General features: G+C 45.1%; 1 protein-coding gene across 3 annotated transcripts in view; it reads right to left on the bottom strand.

Annotated features, from left to right (window-relative positions):
* Window positions 1–450: 450 nt before the first annotated feature.
* Window positions 451–16,827, bottom strand: part of LOC148031949 (Glycine cleavage T-protein family) — a 91,041-nt gene continuing 74,664 nt past the window's right edge. Inside the window, exons 2-6 of one of the 3 annotated variants that reach the window (XM_087682541.1) lie at window positions 11,692–11,942; window positions 11,498–11,596; window positions 9,969–10,127; window positions 1,931–2,013; window positions 1,786–1,841 (exon numbers count right to left, since the gene is read on the bottom strand). In XM_087682541.1, coding sequence (XP_087538667.1) covers window positions 1,964–2,013; window positions 9,969–10,127; window positions 11,498–11,596; window positions 11,692–11,942 — 559 coding nt within the window. In that variant the 3' untranslated portion in view covers window positions 1,786–1,841; window positions 1,931–1,963. Of the gene's footprint in view, window positions 1,631–1,785; window positions 1,842–1,930; window positions 2,014–9,968; window positions 10,128–11,497; window positions 11,597–11,691; window positions 11,943–16,827 lie in introns of those variants that run through there. The other 2 variants (XM_087682539.1, XM_087682540.1) reach the window with 2 other exon arrangements.

The raw sequence follows: 16,827 nt of genomic DNA, 5'->3' as shown, positions 1-16,827 counted from the left end.
TTGTGTGAACAAATTCTCTCGTTTTTTCCTTTGCTTTTCCAAGGTCTATAACATGCTAGTCCCTTTGCCATCCCCAAAAAAAAGGCAACAAAATGTGAAGACACTGTAAAATTAATGCAATTTGACTTGTATTAAATAAAGAAAGATAATTACATCAAATGCCTCAAGCTAGCACCTAACCTAAGCTTTAGGTAGCTTCTCATATAGTACTTCAAACACAAGGGCCTTGTTCGTAATCCTTGAGGATAAGGAGAGTAGATTCTACAAACTCAAAACCTTTCCTGCCTTGGAAAATAGTAGAGTTCCTATAATGTCAAATATATTTGATAGTCAAGGCCCTCATGTAATGCACCACTTTCATGGTAATGCCCCTTGCAACTTGAAATTGGAAGTTTTTATCTTTGGCACACCTAGATAAGTACACAGAAAAAGCAATTCAAAAAGGAAATGTGGCTTTAAAATTGATCTTTTATTGCAGGGTAAAATGGACTATGACAACATTATCAAGGAGAAAAACAGCTGACCGAAGGATTAGCAAACAAAGACAACCAGTCGCTTGAGGTTCTCAGTCAGAACTAAGTTGGAAATCGAATGTTATAGACATCCTCCTGATCCAATCCAGGATATGCAAACAAGTACGCCACACAGTCAGCTCATAGACGGGCTGGGAACTAACACTTCTTCTGAGTACAAAATGGACGCACTACCCTTTTTGGGTGTAATAAAATGATGCTCTGTTACTAGAATTTTTGGCATCTAGACACTACGTTTATACTCTGGAAGTGGGGCAGGCTTTCTTCTATCTAATATATTATCTCACTGTTTCCACTGGGCCGGCCAGCGGGGGGGGGGGGGAGGAGAAAAGCAGATGCGATATCTGATTTGACCTACTTCATATCAACATATCTTCTTTAGGTCCTGTTAATTGCAGTAACAATCCAATGTGTGCTGACATTTTTGAGAGAGAGAGAGCAAGATTAAGCACTTAACAGATAAAGATTGAGAGTGCTTAATAGTGCCTCACAACTTGCCACTCTGGAAAGTGCTTAATAGCCCCTGAAAAATGGCCACCAACCAAAAACATACAACATACTAGCTTCGGATGTGCATTTTGTATTTTGTAAATTTTTCTTGGTGTAGCACACCGTATGCTGTTGCGCATCCATGAAATGTTGCTGCAGCAGGAGACTGAATAATACGTGGTGCAGATTTATTCTCTCAAAGCTTTAGGTGGTACATGAGTAAAGCCAAAGTCTCTCGTCACAGATGATCAAACACATCTGACACCTGCGTGATCTTCAACAGTGTGCAGCATTTCATGCAGTAGTACCGATATTGCTAACAACTTTAGAATGGCTTCTCATTAAAAAAATCTGGAGATCATATTAGCCACTTCCTACACGTTGAATCTCTTCTGGACACCAGTCTGCTGGCCACCACTTAGGTCTATACAATTTCACATGAACCTCATTTGCATCCTGAATAATCAGATTTGAAAAATCCTGTTGTGCTGCCTCTAGACGAATCAAACCAAGACCACGGGATCCAAGAACTGTTGTCACATCACCTATCTTCCTTTCTAGAGTTGTGTCCATGATTTCAGCACCTGGAGAGAGAGTCTGTTGTACCTCTGCAGACAAAAGCAAATTGTTCAGAAACTTAACAAACTCGACATCACAAATAAAGAGAATTGTCAAAACACTAAAATACATTGTATGATATATCACCTATGAAGCACTAAACAGAAAACCTGGATGACACAGAATATCCTAAGAAAGGTTTAGATGGCATAAGCAGGCTAAGAACATCTCAACTTTTCCATGCCAGATGATAGAGAAAGCCTGGACCACAACAATACCCTAAAAAGGTTTAGATCAGTGGCTTTAAACTTCCATGCCAGATGATAGTGTCCTTACAGCTAGATACTTACATATCTCTTGCAGATATAGTAACGCTTTTAAAGTCATTTCCCAATGTGATTGAGAGCATCCCAAGTTATGCCAAATAACATCCCTGCAGGATCTCTTGGAAACTATATGTTAATGTGGAGCAGCTAGAAGTAACAATGATTCTAACATAAAAGGAAGGTGTATAACTCTCACCTCCTCACAAGCAGGTTTTAACTAAGACAACAGATTTGTTTCTTCTGTTACATCTAGGCCGCCAAGCACAATACCTTCTATCAAATTTTAATTCTCTTGCAGAATATTCTCGTGCACAATTACCTTTTCATTTGATTTTGTCAAGGTAATCATCATTAAAGAGTAGTCACTTACATGCCAAGCCTACATCCAATCTGAAGTAGCTCATCAGCTTTCAAAAGTGGGACTCCTACCCCCTCTCACAGGCCATCAGAGGCTCGTTACAAGATATCCACACCCCCCCACACCCACCCACAACCCCCCACCCTCCCCCTTTTTCCCTTTGTGCTCCCCTCAAATTACACACGAAGCCTGCACCTTATCTAAAGTAGCTCAAATACTGGTACAAACTTCCCAAAGTGGGACTTCTACCCCCTTTGACAAGCCATCGAAGGCTCAAATCTGTGTTGAGCTAGAAATGCATTCTAAACTTAATTAGCTCTTAATAATGGCCCCAACATTCAAATTTACCAAACTTTTATTAAAAAGAAATGCGATCCTAGAGAGTGCTTGTGTCCCATAAGCCAAACCCTAATTTGGGAGGACCCATCCATCTATACATAGATAGGTTGCCCACCGCTCAGCCCTAATCCTATTTTGAAGATTGCTGGCGCCTGTCTCTGCTGCCCACACCCTGTTCGCGGAGGATGTCTCACTTCGAGCTGCTGTTCCTTGCTGATCTTTACCTAGCCCCTGCTGCCCAACCTCTTCCATCTCCTCACGATTGATTTCGCCATCTGCCTGCTTGGCTGCATTTACTACTGTTCTTGCCTTTCCAGCCTGCTTTTGGACCTGCACAGCTGCTGTCAGCTACTGCTAGCGTCACCATCCCAACCTGCATTTAGCTGTTCTGCCCTGCCGCCATGTTATCATCCACTGCTGTGTTTTGGTGCTACAGCTGTCACCAGCACTTCTCCTGACAGAACCCCATTGTTTGTTGCTCACCTTTCATTGATCCAGCTCCCTACTACTACGTTTGCTGCTGCCATACATTCGCAGAGGCTGTCTATTGCATTTTGAGATCCGTAAGAGTACAACACACTCTCTAACTCATACTCTCCGACTTGGCCCTTGAAACACGGGAATTCGGAGGTCAGTATTTCACCTTTGTATAGTGTGTTTGTTGCTTTGAGCATCATGTATATTCAGCATTCATTGACTTCTTCAATGTTCATTTTACTCTAAGTTACCCTGACCCTAACTGTGTTATTTATCTTTCTCTCAAACCCGAGTGGCAAACTGTACCTAAGAAAAAATGGTGGTCAACATTGTCAAAAGGCTAGATGACAAGTGTTGATCAAAGGCAAGGATACAAGGCACAAAAGCAAAACCCAAGAATCAGAACCCCACCCCTTAGTCGAGTAACCCCCAATAGGGGGGAGGCAAGGTAGTGGCAACCAAAATCAGGGGCAGCGGAGGACTCAGACCCACATTGCCACCAATCAACCACCACAGTTAGTTTCATTCTCAACTCCAGAGGGCATGTTTGATGAGTCTGTTAGACCATAGGTCCACGTCCTCTCTATAGAGACATCAAAGGATGTGAGCTTAGTTCATATTCACAAGTTACCTCCTCATGAGGCAACCGTTGAGGCCCACTCTACTTGAGGGAGTGCATCTTCACCTATTTGGATTGTGGATAGTGGAGCCACCCACCATATGACCTGCATCCAAGACATTTTCGTCTCCCAAGCGCTTGCAACTGGGAATGTCTAGTGTGAGAACTCCTCCTTGGTCAAGATCCATGGTTTAAGTTGCGTCAAGTTTGATACTGACGAGGTTCGGGATCTCACTTCACTGGAGGTTGTGTACTATGTCCCCTAGCTTGGGGTGAACCTTTTATCTATTTAATAGCTTTGCCAATTGGGGTGAACAATTATCTTTACTATGACCACAGTAGAGGTTGCAAAGACTCAGATTGCCTTAGTGATTCCTTGCAACGGCGAGGCACAGCCTAGTGGCCTCTATATGATGCCTCAATTCCTCTCCCAGAGTCAGTTGCCGAAATCTCTTAGTTCCACAATTTCCAAACTTTATACATCACACGTCTTTACTACGACCACAGTCGAGGTTGTAGAGACTCAGATTGCCTTAGTGATTCCTTGCAGCGGCAAGGCACAACCTAGTGGCCTCTATATGATGCCTCAATTCCTCTCCCAGAGTCAATTGCCGAGAACTCTTAGTTCCACAATTTCCAGACTTTATACATCACACGAGAGCATACGTATAATGAGCGTATGGTGTGAGGGTCTTCCACATCTTAAAATTGTTCAAGGATGTTTGTAGAGCCTGTCAACTTGGGAATCTCTTAGCAAACCACATATAGAATTGAGGATCCCCTTAGATTGATTCACATTGATCTTTGTGGGCCAACATCCACTACTGTCCTTAATGGCATGTAGTACCTTTTTATTGTGGATGACTGTTCGAGATATGTGTGGGTATATTTCTTAAAGCATAAATCCAATGCCTTCACATACTTCTCTACACGAGCATGCCTTATGTAAATTAGGTAGGTCATCATATCAAAACCATAAGGAGTGATAGGGGTAGAGAGTTTAACTCCCACAAGTTTTCACAGTTCTTGTATGAGTACAACTCTTACCAGCTCACCTCTACCAACTTCCCCTCTCATAATGGAGTTAAAGAGCTTAGGAACCGGGATGTGACAAATATGGGGCACACTATGCTATTCACAGTAGAGCTCCCCAAGTGCCTTTGGACTAAGGCTGCTAATAAATCAATGTACATCCTTAACTGGTGCTCATCTGTGGCAATCCCTCGAAAGACCTCCTTGGAGGCATTCTTTGGCACTCAGCCTCTTATCTCCCACTTCAGAGTCTTTGAGTCTGCTGTCTAAAAGCACACGCTTGATAATAAGATAGGAGAGCTCGATCCCCAAGCTTATCTCCAAATCTTTGCAGGATACTCCTTCCAAGCAAAAGCCTATCGTTTGTTCGATCCTCAGACAAACAAGGCGATTACCTAGAGAGACGTAGTTTTGGGCGAGAGGAATATTCTATAGCCTATTGCATCAACCATCAAGCCAATTTCTTAACCTACTTTATTAGAGAGAGTGCCATTTGAGCCACATCTATCACATGCTCCTTACCCACCTATAGTCTTCCACACTGAAGCCTCCTCCCATGGACCCATTACCTCGCTGGTATTGGCAAACTATGCAAGATTTAGGGATTCTTCCTTTGGATTCCATCTTAGAGGGTTTGAAAAGATTTGCTAGTTTGCACCCATTGCCACATTTGTATTTGTCTTTACGACAAATTACGTAGCCCAACTTGAGCCAAAGAGTTGGCAAGAAGCTCTAAAGCATCTCCAATGGCATGTGGCCATGAAAAACGAGCTCAGAGCATTGATCGAAATGAAACCTGGACCTTGATGGATCATCAAAGTCACAAGAAGGTAATTGGGACTAAGTGGATCTTTAGGACCAAAATGAAAGCTAATGGGACTTTGGATAAATAGAAGGCTTGCCTTGTAGTGTAAGGTTTCCGACAAACACATGGCATAGGTAATGAGAAGACCTTTGCATCCATAGCATGGTTGACATCATTCCGCCTATTAGACGCACTAGCCCCTTACCATGGTTAGCCGATTTATCAAATGGATGTCAAAAGCACCTTTCTAAACTATTACCTAGATAAGAAAGTTTGTGTGAAGCAACCTCTTGGACTCCCTCTTGTAGATCATCAAGATAAGATCTTTTGTTTACAAAAAGCTCTTTATGGGTTGAAGCAAGCACCGTAATCATGGTTCCATAGAATGGACAAGTTCCTTCGAACTCATAGTTTCCATTCTATCCCTTATGACCCGAATCTATATATCAAATCTACTTCAAAGGGGATCAACTATATCTTACTATAGGTTGATGATTTACTTATCATAGGCTCAAATTCTCCTATCATTACAAATATTAAGGCCACCTTAGTTCTACAATTGAGATTATTGATCTTGGTCAGATGTCCTATTTTTTGGAGAATGAGAATAGTTAGACCTAGGGATTCCATTTTTGTTTCTCAACAAAAGTATACACTTCATTTAGTTGAACAATTTTGCACTAATCAAACACAACATGTGCCCATGCCTCTAGATCCCACTGTTAAAGTAGCTAAGTATTCCCATGGTCAGCCCTTCAATGAGCACACATATAAATATATTGCAAGGAAATTACTCTAATTAATTCACACTAGGCTAGATTTAGCTTACTCAATGTCTTTGCTTAGTCAATAATTTAATGCACCTAAAATGTCACATTGGATTGCTTGTTTGTATGTGTTGAGATACGTTCAATGTACCTATTCTTATAGGCTCACTTATGGTCATGGTTTGGATTTGTAGAGTTATACCAATTCCAACTACGCAAGAGCTCCTCACACTTAGCGTTCCATAGCAGCTACATCTACTCTTTGGGCACAACTCCCATTTCATGGTAAGTTGGAACTAGGAGATGGTGGCTACTTCCACCACTAAGACAAAGTATCGGACACTCGCACCACAGAGGTTGTGTACTAGCTTATTGACGGCACTTCCTTTTCCATGTGTGTCACCAATCGCCATTTTTTGTGATAACCAAAACGCCATCGCACTAGCTACTAACCCCATCATCAGTCCGCGGAAACATTGGAGTACATTATAATTTCACCACAGAGTAGATTAAGTTAGGCACCATCCAGCTGGGGTTTGTGCCATCGTCAGATAATTTTACACACATCTTGACCAAGCTGGGTCAAGAAATTGATTCTATGGTATCTTCTACTATGGATCGACACGGGTACTCCCTTTCCTTCTACTTCACATTGATGGGGAGAGGAGTTTTCCTCTGCTTTTTCCTTCCACTTTTTGAGAGGGGTTGGCCTTATTCTCTTGGTGGTAACAGGATTTTGATCACAAATTGCTTCATTAACATTATTATTTTGTATTACTGTATCATCATCCGCATCAAGATGACCATGATTATGAAAGGGCACTTGGGCAAGTGAATAATTCCTCAAAGAGGGCATTGTCCAAGTACCACTGTTGTAGCATTTTGCATGAGTATGACGATTTACATGAATCTTTGTATTATCCCATGCATTGGCATCCTATTCTTGTAAACATGCATTTGTGCACATTTATCCCTTTTCAATCAAAGATTGGTCGGCTTTGGATTCATAATATTTGCGGTAACTCCCATGGTAGTCTCCTTGCTTCCCTTCATTTACCACATACTCCCCCATAGTAGTCTTCTTCATTAGCATACAAGTGGTTGCAATAGCTTTATCCATTTTGTGATCTGCTAGGTCTAATTATCCCTTTTATTCTTTCCTAGGGGCACAGATTACTCAATAGGACGATAACTATAATTAAACACACTCCTCTCTGAGAGAGAGAGAGAGAGAGAGAGAGAGAGAGAGAGAGAGAGAGAGAGAGAGAGTCCATTGTGGTTCCATCCGTTTGTGCAGGCCTTGCAGGCTCCTAGTGTTATATCCTTGGACATCCAGATGGATGCTAGTAGTATTGGTCACACTGATCATGAAGTGACTTAGTGCAAATGCACTAAGGCACTTCGGGATTAGGGAAATCAAGTCATATTTATGGGACTCAAGTCCCTATTGTACACATTCATTATGTGATCACCACTCTTGGACTTTTAGCCTATCGATTGACATATCCATACATCAAGATGGTGTGGTTTTGTGGTATGGGACGTTGACCCTTGAGATCTAGTCGTGACCTGGAGCGCTACTAGCTCTCAAGCTTGGAGGTAACCCCATTTGGCTCTACAACTACGAGATGAGTCTAATATCTAGTTCCTTTGTTCGTGAATGTAGCTTGCATTGTATCTCGTGTGCAAGTTAGATCCTAGGGAACCTTTCATTGGTATCAAAGCATCAACTTGCAATTTGAGGCGAGATCCAATGACATGTACAAAACCACTTTCACTCATGAACCATGGTGATTCATGCCTAACAGGTACGCTTTTACATCATTTAGGGTGGTATGGAACACTAGTAGCAAAAGGGCATGCATGGGGGACAAGTATTATGGGTGGAGGGTACAACAAGGCATGTTTCTTATTTGGTACTCATGCTTAGGTTTTTGTATTGGGATGATACATGTGCATAGGGGTTTTTAGTAGTACTCATGATTGGAGCTCAAGGAGTTGCCAATCCCACAAACCGTCATCAATGGCTAAAACCTTGACTTGCATGGGCATCAAAGTTTCTATCTTGACAATTGATTAAACATTTGATGTTATTGTTAATGTTTATGTTAACATTGTTATTAATGGTCATTTAATGCCAAGTCTGAATAGAAGAAACATTCTAATGTCAAGTGGTGGGGGGGGGGAGAGAGAGAGAGAGAGAGAGAGAGAGAGAGAGAGAGAGAGAGAGATTAACATCTTCTGAGGCCAAAATCGGGCTATGAGACAAAATCATGTACAATGTTGATCATCACTGGACATCAAAACATGACGCGCTAGAAGTGATATATTCTAAAAGAAGCCAAGGTGGTGTACAATACCAAATACTGCTCGTATAGGGATACAATGGGAGGATGAGATAGTGCATGTCTAACCGTGTTGGCTAAATGATACTTGTATATCTAGTTTCACCCAATCAGGATCTATGGGTAGAGTATGTCATACATCCCAAATGAAATAGTATGAAAAGGGGGGGGGGGGGGGGTGTGCAAAAGGAGAATTATTGTGTTAGGGAGAGAGACGACAATGCGTGTGGAGTGAGAGAGAAAGAGGATATTGATGCCTGCAGGGCAAGCCCATGTCTTAACCAAGGCGGGCAGCCTATCCTTCAGTCTGAGTGGCTACGGTGAGACGGTGCATTCATAATCAGCTGGATGCTGGGATAGTTGGGGTGCAGGGGGCGGGGGGTGGGGCCATGTTTACTACATGCAACACTAGCAAATTGACATCACTAACCCTCTGACGGGCTGTGTGGCAGAAAATACCTATGTGCAGTCGAGTAGCTTTATTCTTTTTTTTTTTGAGATGCATGTAGTCCACATGAATAAGGGAAGAGTTGACAGTTTAGGACGATTCCCTCTTATATATAATCTTTTTATTCTCCATTTCAAGGTTTCAGTTTAAACCTTTGATTTTAGGCAAAAGCAAGCCCCCTAAGCTGTCCCCCTGCTTAAAAACCACACCCAAAAGAAAAAGAACAGATTTGCATTAAATGCACTTTGTTTACAGTCCTGTCCTTACCAGCATCAAGTCTCTCTCTCAACTCTAATCTGCTCATACTCATGCATTGAATCTTTTTCTCTTAATCTTTTGTTCTCTTCGTCTATTCCTTCTCTCTCACCACCATGCTGCCATTCCCCAACACCAAAGAAAGAAAGAGAAGGTGACCTGATTGCTGAAGCATCCCCCTCAAGAGCTTGCCATACCTTGATTTCACACTACGGGATGGTACACACTAGCGGTGCTACACACTCATACCTTGGCTGCTTTCCCCCATCCCCCCAAACCACCTGGAGAGGTCTTGTTCAGATGTAGCACTACCAATGCTGTTGAGCCCATGTACTCTGTTTATTTTGAGTTACAATCAGCCACACTCTACTTTCTAAAGAAAATGGAAGCTCCCATGATAATGTTTAAATGGATGGATGGATGGGCACACGCATATATTCAAGTAGGCAGGCAGTTCCATAGATAAACAGACACCATTGAACAAACGACGTACAAAAATTCAGCACATTTGCCTACACATGCAAAAGAAAACTATATGACACCTACAGAACATAGATCAGTCAATATTAAATAAATATAATGATCTGTTGAAATCTTGGAGTACAGGTTTTATTCACCTTCACCAGCTTTGTTGACAAAGTTGATTGGCATAATCCGCTTTCGAATCACACCACGATACTGAGTTCGAGCAACAAGTTCTTGTCCCACATAACAACCCTTCTCAAAGCTAATTGCATTCAACCATGCTAAATTGTACTCCAAAGTTATTGCTTTTTCTACATACAACAAGTCCCCGAAACCCACATAAGACAACAAATAAACAAAGACAACCATGCTGTGAGATAAGGCAAAACCAGTGCCACAAAAGAGTTGAAGACACTTTGACATAAACACATCTAAATCAACAATATTATGATATTTGCCTACACAATGAATGTGAAAAACAAAACATAATACGAAACAGTTACAGAGCAACAGGGTTACATGAAACATCCAAACAGCAATTCAGCACTGAACCTGAATGTCTTAACCACTTTCGAGGTGAAAAATAATGGTGAAATAAAGGCAATGAAAAACTCAGCATTTGCACCCATGGTGCAACACACACGTGAAATGGATGTCAAAGAATTCACGCATTGAGTGGAGAGGACCATACACAAACTACTGCATATGAGAGTAAGTGCTGAGAGCCCAGCAGCCAACGAGTTGGTTATAATCATAGGCGCAAACACCAGTAGACAAAACAAACTGTTGCCAAAATATAAACACTATTCTAACTGCACAGTAAACCTTTCCTTGATTACCAGTGTAAGCAGCAAAGCTAACTATGTGAATCAGTACATAGAGAACGGTGATCATGTACATTAACAGCCAGAACTCTAACTCAGCTATAGTTTAGAATGAAAATGAGATTAAGAAAGCAACCAACTTTCAAGAACACTCACATAAGAGAGATTCACCTTTATCCATCTAAAAACACAGTTCACACAAAGATCAATACAATTAGAAGCAACTAGAAAAGGCCTCCTATAGTAGAGTGTAAAAAAGTATGTATACATTTTCACAGAAGAAGGGGTTAATATCCCAGCAAGCTTGATGAGGTGAAAAATGCAAATAATGTCATGACAGGAAGAGGGACTGGTCCGAACTAAGAGAAACAAATCAAATGAAAGATGGCTGACCTCAAAGGCTTCTAAGCCTGGTGTCAACAATGTCACCCTTGTTAATACTTGCACTTTTGCATCATGCCGCCTCCACATAGGTTTATTTTGGTTTATTTTTCTTCAGACATACTACTCAAGAAAAGAGTAGGACAATGACATCCACAGCTGTAGTATTGGTCCAAAATAAGAACCAAACAAAGGCTGTCTGCCCCCAAAAACTTGTTAGCCCATCATCAACAGCTGTGACCCTTGTAACATTTACAGTTTGTGACCCCTCCAGATTGGTTTGCTTTATTTAAACACATTACTGAAGAGCAGAGAGATTATATTTACAATCATGTCATGCCGAAGCATGTCCAGTGATATCAAGGACGGTAAAACTGGTTAGTTCCAGATTATAATACTGCCAAGACATTCCATTTATGAACACTAACACAGACGAGCCTTTCTAAATCATAACTTTCTAAAATTTTAAAGCACACCTTTTGGGATCTCATTGCACCCCTCTGGGACTCCTTGCTCAAGCCTCCACAAAGTATAATAAACTTCCTCAACCTCTTTACCTGCTTCCACCAAAGGAGCTGCACAGAGATACCACCATCTGTCAAGACCCAATCAATCCAAAACACAACTTGTGCATCCATAAGAAAGCTTGAAGTTGGCAAAATATAATTACGGATCATATCAGATGGAAAAATTCCTCGCAGACCAAGTGACTTTAGCCTTGGGTCCCTGAACCAACGGAAATTCATGTTACCCTCAGTGGACTCTTGTGCTGCTGGATCAGAACCAGCACCCCAGCCAAGGTATTGTATCTCAGAATCTTCATTTACTGATTCCCCCCCCCTCAAAGAGCCACCATACTGTTGCCAGACTGACAACTCTTTTGACACATCCTCAAACTCCACTTTTGCTCTGAGTTTATGCCTGCAATCAAAACAAAATATAACGCAAAGGAAACATACAGAACTAGAACCAAAAAAACTCATAAGAAATATGCAAAGTTGCAAAAAACTGCAAATGCAGTTGCGAAAAATCACTCACTCTTGATAGATCATGGATGTCTCGAGCAAGAGTCTCAAAAAGTCAAATCATCCAGGATACTAATGAACAGAACTAGTTTGGATTGAGCAACATTAAGATTTTGGAAACACTTATAGCTCCTCTTTTCAAGAAAAAAGATTTTTCTTTTGGTTAAAATGCCAAGATGGCTGACTGAAAAATGGAATTCAGCTCCATGCTAGCCCCTCTAGTAGGTTGCAACCTTGTGATGCTATGTGCACTCATCATCAATCCTAGGAAACGAACAAATGGCTCCCTGCCCATCGTGACGCGACTGCTGCCCCCGCCCCTGCCTGTACCCTCGTGCCAACCTCCGCCTGGCGCCCGCCCCACGGCTCCTGCCCGTAGCCCGCCTGTACCCTTGTGCCAACCTCTGCTCGGCACCCACCCCGCCTGCTCCTGCCCGTAGTCCACCTGCGCCCACCCTGCCTGCAGCAACTTTCCCCCCTCAAGTACCACTGCAACGTGATTGGTAGTTTTCCCAGAAGGGACGCGCAATGGAAACCTTTGGTCAGACGCCAGCGCACTCAGCGAGTGCCCCTCAGTCAAACACCTTGTGTGTCGTCCTCTCTGAGGAGCAGCTCTTAGCCATCAGAGCTAAGGAGCTGGAGCTAAAGGAAACAGCAATTTATGATCAGGTAGTAGGACATTCCCCAGCCAGGGCCCAGCTTTGGGATTGGCTTCACTCCACGCTGCGCATAGGCACAGCGCATATCGTGGAGGCAGTCCTAATGGCCAAGGGATTTTCATGGTCAGGCTCAGTTCGGCAAACACAGCTCGTGAGTTGCTTGCCAGTTAACCATATGTGTCCACGAAGGGGGTCATACACATCGTCCCTTTGTGCAATGGCTTTACTGTGAAGGCATTTGCACTCCACGACAGGTTTCTTTGGCACCCGATCACCCTTCTTTTCCCCGGCCTGGCGATAGAGTATTGCCAGTTGGTGGAAGACTTTGGACGGCTCTTCGGCACTATCCTTCCCGTGTCCTTCGCAGATGCAGTGACTACTGTAGGAGTCCCACAGGTACGGGTGGCAGTGAAAGAGGTCAAGAATATCCCACAGTTCCTAGAGATTGAGGCGGGCGGGCACTCCTTTAGGCAGCAGATCATTGTGACGGGGCAGCTAGGGCAGTGCCTGCGCTGCCACGACTTTGGGCATCAGGCAGCAGGTTGCACCCCAATTCCAAGGCCACCAAAACCCCCCCACACCCGCCATGTACCTCCGTCCATCCCACCATCCCTCGATCATCCTCCCCCCCACCACCCCTCGTACCGAGCACCCCCCCTGATCTGCACTTGGTTCAGGTGATCCCCCCCCCTAGACCCTCCCCCCCTCCTCCCATAGGAGGTGATGAGCCACACACTCCTCGCACGAGCAGTCCTCCCCCTCCCATACAACCACCAACTCCCCCACCCTTGCCGCCTGTCACACTTTCCCGAGACAGGCACACCTATTGCCACAGGAGTTCTTCCGCAGTGGCCCGTGGTCCTACTTGAGAGTTGCGGAGCGCAAAGAGTTCCCACTACCTCTAGAGGTGGGGATCTTCGTGGTTCATAAGTCAAGGAGGGGCAAGGTTCATCTACTAGCCCACCGGATGCACCAAACTATGCATTTTTTCTTCAATCCTCTCACTCAGGGGAGTGGACAACGACACAGATAGAGGAAGAGTTGAAGAGTCAGGTGGCGGACCACACCTCCCGGTGGATTGGAGAAGAAGGACTAGCATGATTTGCACAGCAATGGCCTGGTTGCATGATGGATATTAACTAGTGGGCTGGTGCCAATGTCCCTCACCTGAACATTATCTTTCGAGCCCCTTCACAATGGAGAGCTCCGAGGGATGTGATCGAGTGGCACCTAGCACAAGCGGCCCATTTCTACCAGTGCACAGAGTCCCAACTCTCAGCATGGCTGATAGATGTATTGATAGTACCACCTGGAACATCTATCACCCCTATGGTTCGGCCGAGGGCCACCATGGGGGATTGGAGTTCACGGTCCACACCAGCGGCAAACCGTACTTGCATGCCTCATAGCTTCTCCTCTTCAACAGCAGTCTCCACACCGAACACATGCCTGTTCGGTCAGTCACAGGTTTCCCCATGAGCTTATACCTTGCATCTTGGAATGTGAATAGCCTCCACTACAGTGGGGAACGTGGTTCCAGGAAATTGATTGTTTGGCAAGAGCTGCAGCCTGCCCTTGCCGGACGGATCAACATCATACTTCCACAGGAGTATAACCTCATCCCCACCCAGCCCCAACGGGTAGCGAAGGTACTCCCAGGCAGCATGCACACTTACTGGGAGCACGCCATAGGTGCCCACTGCAAGAGTGGAGGCATATGCATCTCTATTGGTCCGAGTCTTACCGTTTGTGTATGAAACCACGGGATGATAGTGGCAAGGAGGGTGCTATGGATCAGATTGGATATTGGGGACTCCTGCCTTGGAGTTCTTAATCTCTATGACCCCACGAAGGTTAGGGCACGCAGCAGGTTCTGGGTGGATATCGCGGAAGGACTCCCAGAGGTGGACTCCTGGATTATTGGAGGAGACTTCAACAACCTGGAGGCTTTGGAGGACGAGCAGGGCAGAGGGAGAAACTACCAGGGCATGGCCGGGGAGGAGCAGGAGGCATGGGAGGTCTTTCTACTCGCAATAGGAGCACACGATGCCTAGAGAGACCTTGCCTTCCACAGGAGGGACAGGTCGTTAGACTTCTCCTAGGGATACAGGCGGCTAGGTGGAGTCCTGCTGACGGTTGGATAGGTTTTACGTGGGAGAGTGGGGAGGTTCTCTGGGAGGCCAGCTTGAGCAGTTGGCGGCCACGTTGTCCGATCATTGCCTGGTTCTCCTGACACTAGATCACCCAGCATCTACCCTAAATACATGATCTTGTTAGATCCTTGACTCGATCTACAAGAGGAAGGAGGTGACGAGACAAATAGAGCAGATTTGGACCAAAGAGTGTGGCAAGAGGGACCAGATCGCAGAGAAGGTTGCAAATGTCCTAGCTGAGTCGAGCAGAATCTGCCAAGAGGCAGCCATACAGGCCAGGCAACAGAGCTGGGAGGAGGAGAGAGCACTCCAGCGGGACCTTGCAACCACGCAAAGATTATTACAAAAGACACTAGGGGATCCCACTCTCCATGCACAGGAGGTGCGCACGCGAGTAGCCATTGCTGGCCTAGAGGACAGGCGCTCAGAGTTCTCTTTTTGCACCTCAGCTTTCTGGGCGTGGAAGGGGGACACGATGTGCAAAGAGTTTTTCCAGGTGCACCAGCCTCACACCTCAGGAGAGCAAATACACAGCCTCCAAGATCAGTATGGGAGGACCCGTTCTAGCCCAGACGAGGTGATGGAGATTGCCACCAACTACTATTATCGCCTCTCCAGGAGACAGCTTCGACTAGAGGACATCGATGCAGACAACAGGTCTAGGATAACATCGTGTCCCTTGTCACAGAGGAGATGGGACGCTCCCTCCTAGCCCCCTTCACAGAGAAGGAACTAGAGGAGGCATTCCATACATGGAACGGGCAAAAATGCCCGAGAGAGGATGGCCTCTCTAAGGCTTTCTTCACTACCTTCTGGGAAGTGGTAAAGGACCCCTACTGATGGCCTTTCACGAGATTTTCACTTCAGGACAGATACCAGGGAGTCTTTCGGCAAGCCTTATCAGTCTTCTCCCCAAAGGGGAAGACCAGTTGGAGCTTTCCCAGTGGAGACCGATCACCTTATTGTCTATGGCCTATACGGCAATGGCAAAGATGATTGGTAGGCGACTATGCCCCATGCTTCCAGACATCATCCATGACACACAGACATGCTTCGTCCTGGATAGGAGCATCCTGGACAATGTATTCACCTTCTTTGAGGCGACAGAGTGGGCCTGCACAGTGGGCAGAGACTGGCCGTACTACTCTTGGATTTTGAGAAAGCCTATGATAGGGTGGACTGGGATTTCCTAGAGGGCACCATGGTGAGGTTGGGTTTCCCCCAGGCTTGGATTTGCAGAGTCTCCGCACTTTACAGATCGGCCACTAGCAGGGTTCTCGTAGGAGGTAGGCGAGGGGAGGAGTTTCGACTGGAGAGATCGGTTTGACAGGGCTGCCCCTTGGCCCCGTACCTCTTCGTTCTCTTTGCAGAGGCGATGTCTCACTTCCTTAGGTCACGTGTGAGCGGATTGCGTGGCCTCCGACTTGCAGTAAGAGAGGAGACCGAGTTGTTAGACTCAGAGTATATAGATGATACAACACTCTATACAGAGGACGACGAGTTGATGCTAGAGAGAGTGAGGCTAGCTCTCAAGGTGTTCTGTTCTGCAACACGAGCAAAAATCAACTAGCGAAAGTCGGTTGGTCTCCTCACAAACCTGGACTCTAGCACAGAGTGGGGAGTCCACTTGGGATTTAGATAGGTGAGCAGAGGACAGACCGTCCGGTACCTAGGGTTCCAGGTGGGACTCAACATCACTCCTGCCCAGCAGTTTCTTCCAGTCCTCGATCCTATTCAGAGGAAGCTGACCTACTGGAGCATGGCTCGCCTCTCACTAGCCGGCCAAGCCCTGGTGGTTAATCAGGTCCTCCTAGCGACAGCCTGGTACATCGCCTTGTGTTGGTGCTTCTCCTCTTCCTGCGTAATGCAGCTTCGCCACCTAGTGCGGAATTTCCTTTGGTCCGAGTCAGATGGCTCCAGGGACTCCAGGGCCAAAGTGGCGTGGGCGACCATCATACGACATCGGTCA

The sequence above is a fragment of the Lygodium microphyllum genome, chromosome 8 (assembly GCF_053477565.2).
Source record: "Lygodium microphyllum isolate KBCC chromosome 8, Lygodium_microphyllum_v1.1.10, whole genome shotgun sequence".
NCBI classification, from domain to species: domain Eukaryota; kingdom Viridiplantae; phylum Streptophyta; class Polypodiopsida; order Schizaeales; family Lygodiaceae; genus Lygodium; species Lygodium microphyllum.
This window is presented reverse-complemented; position numbering and strand designations above follow the sequence as displayed.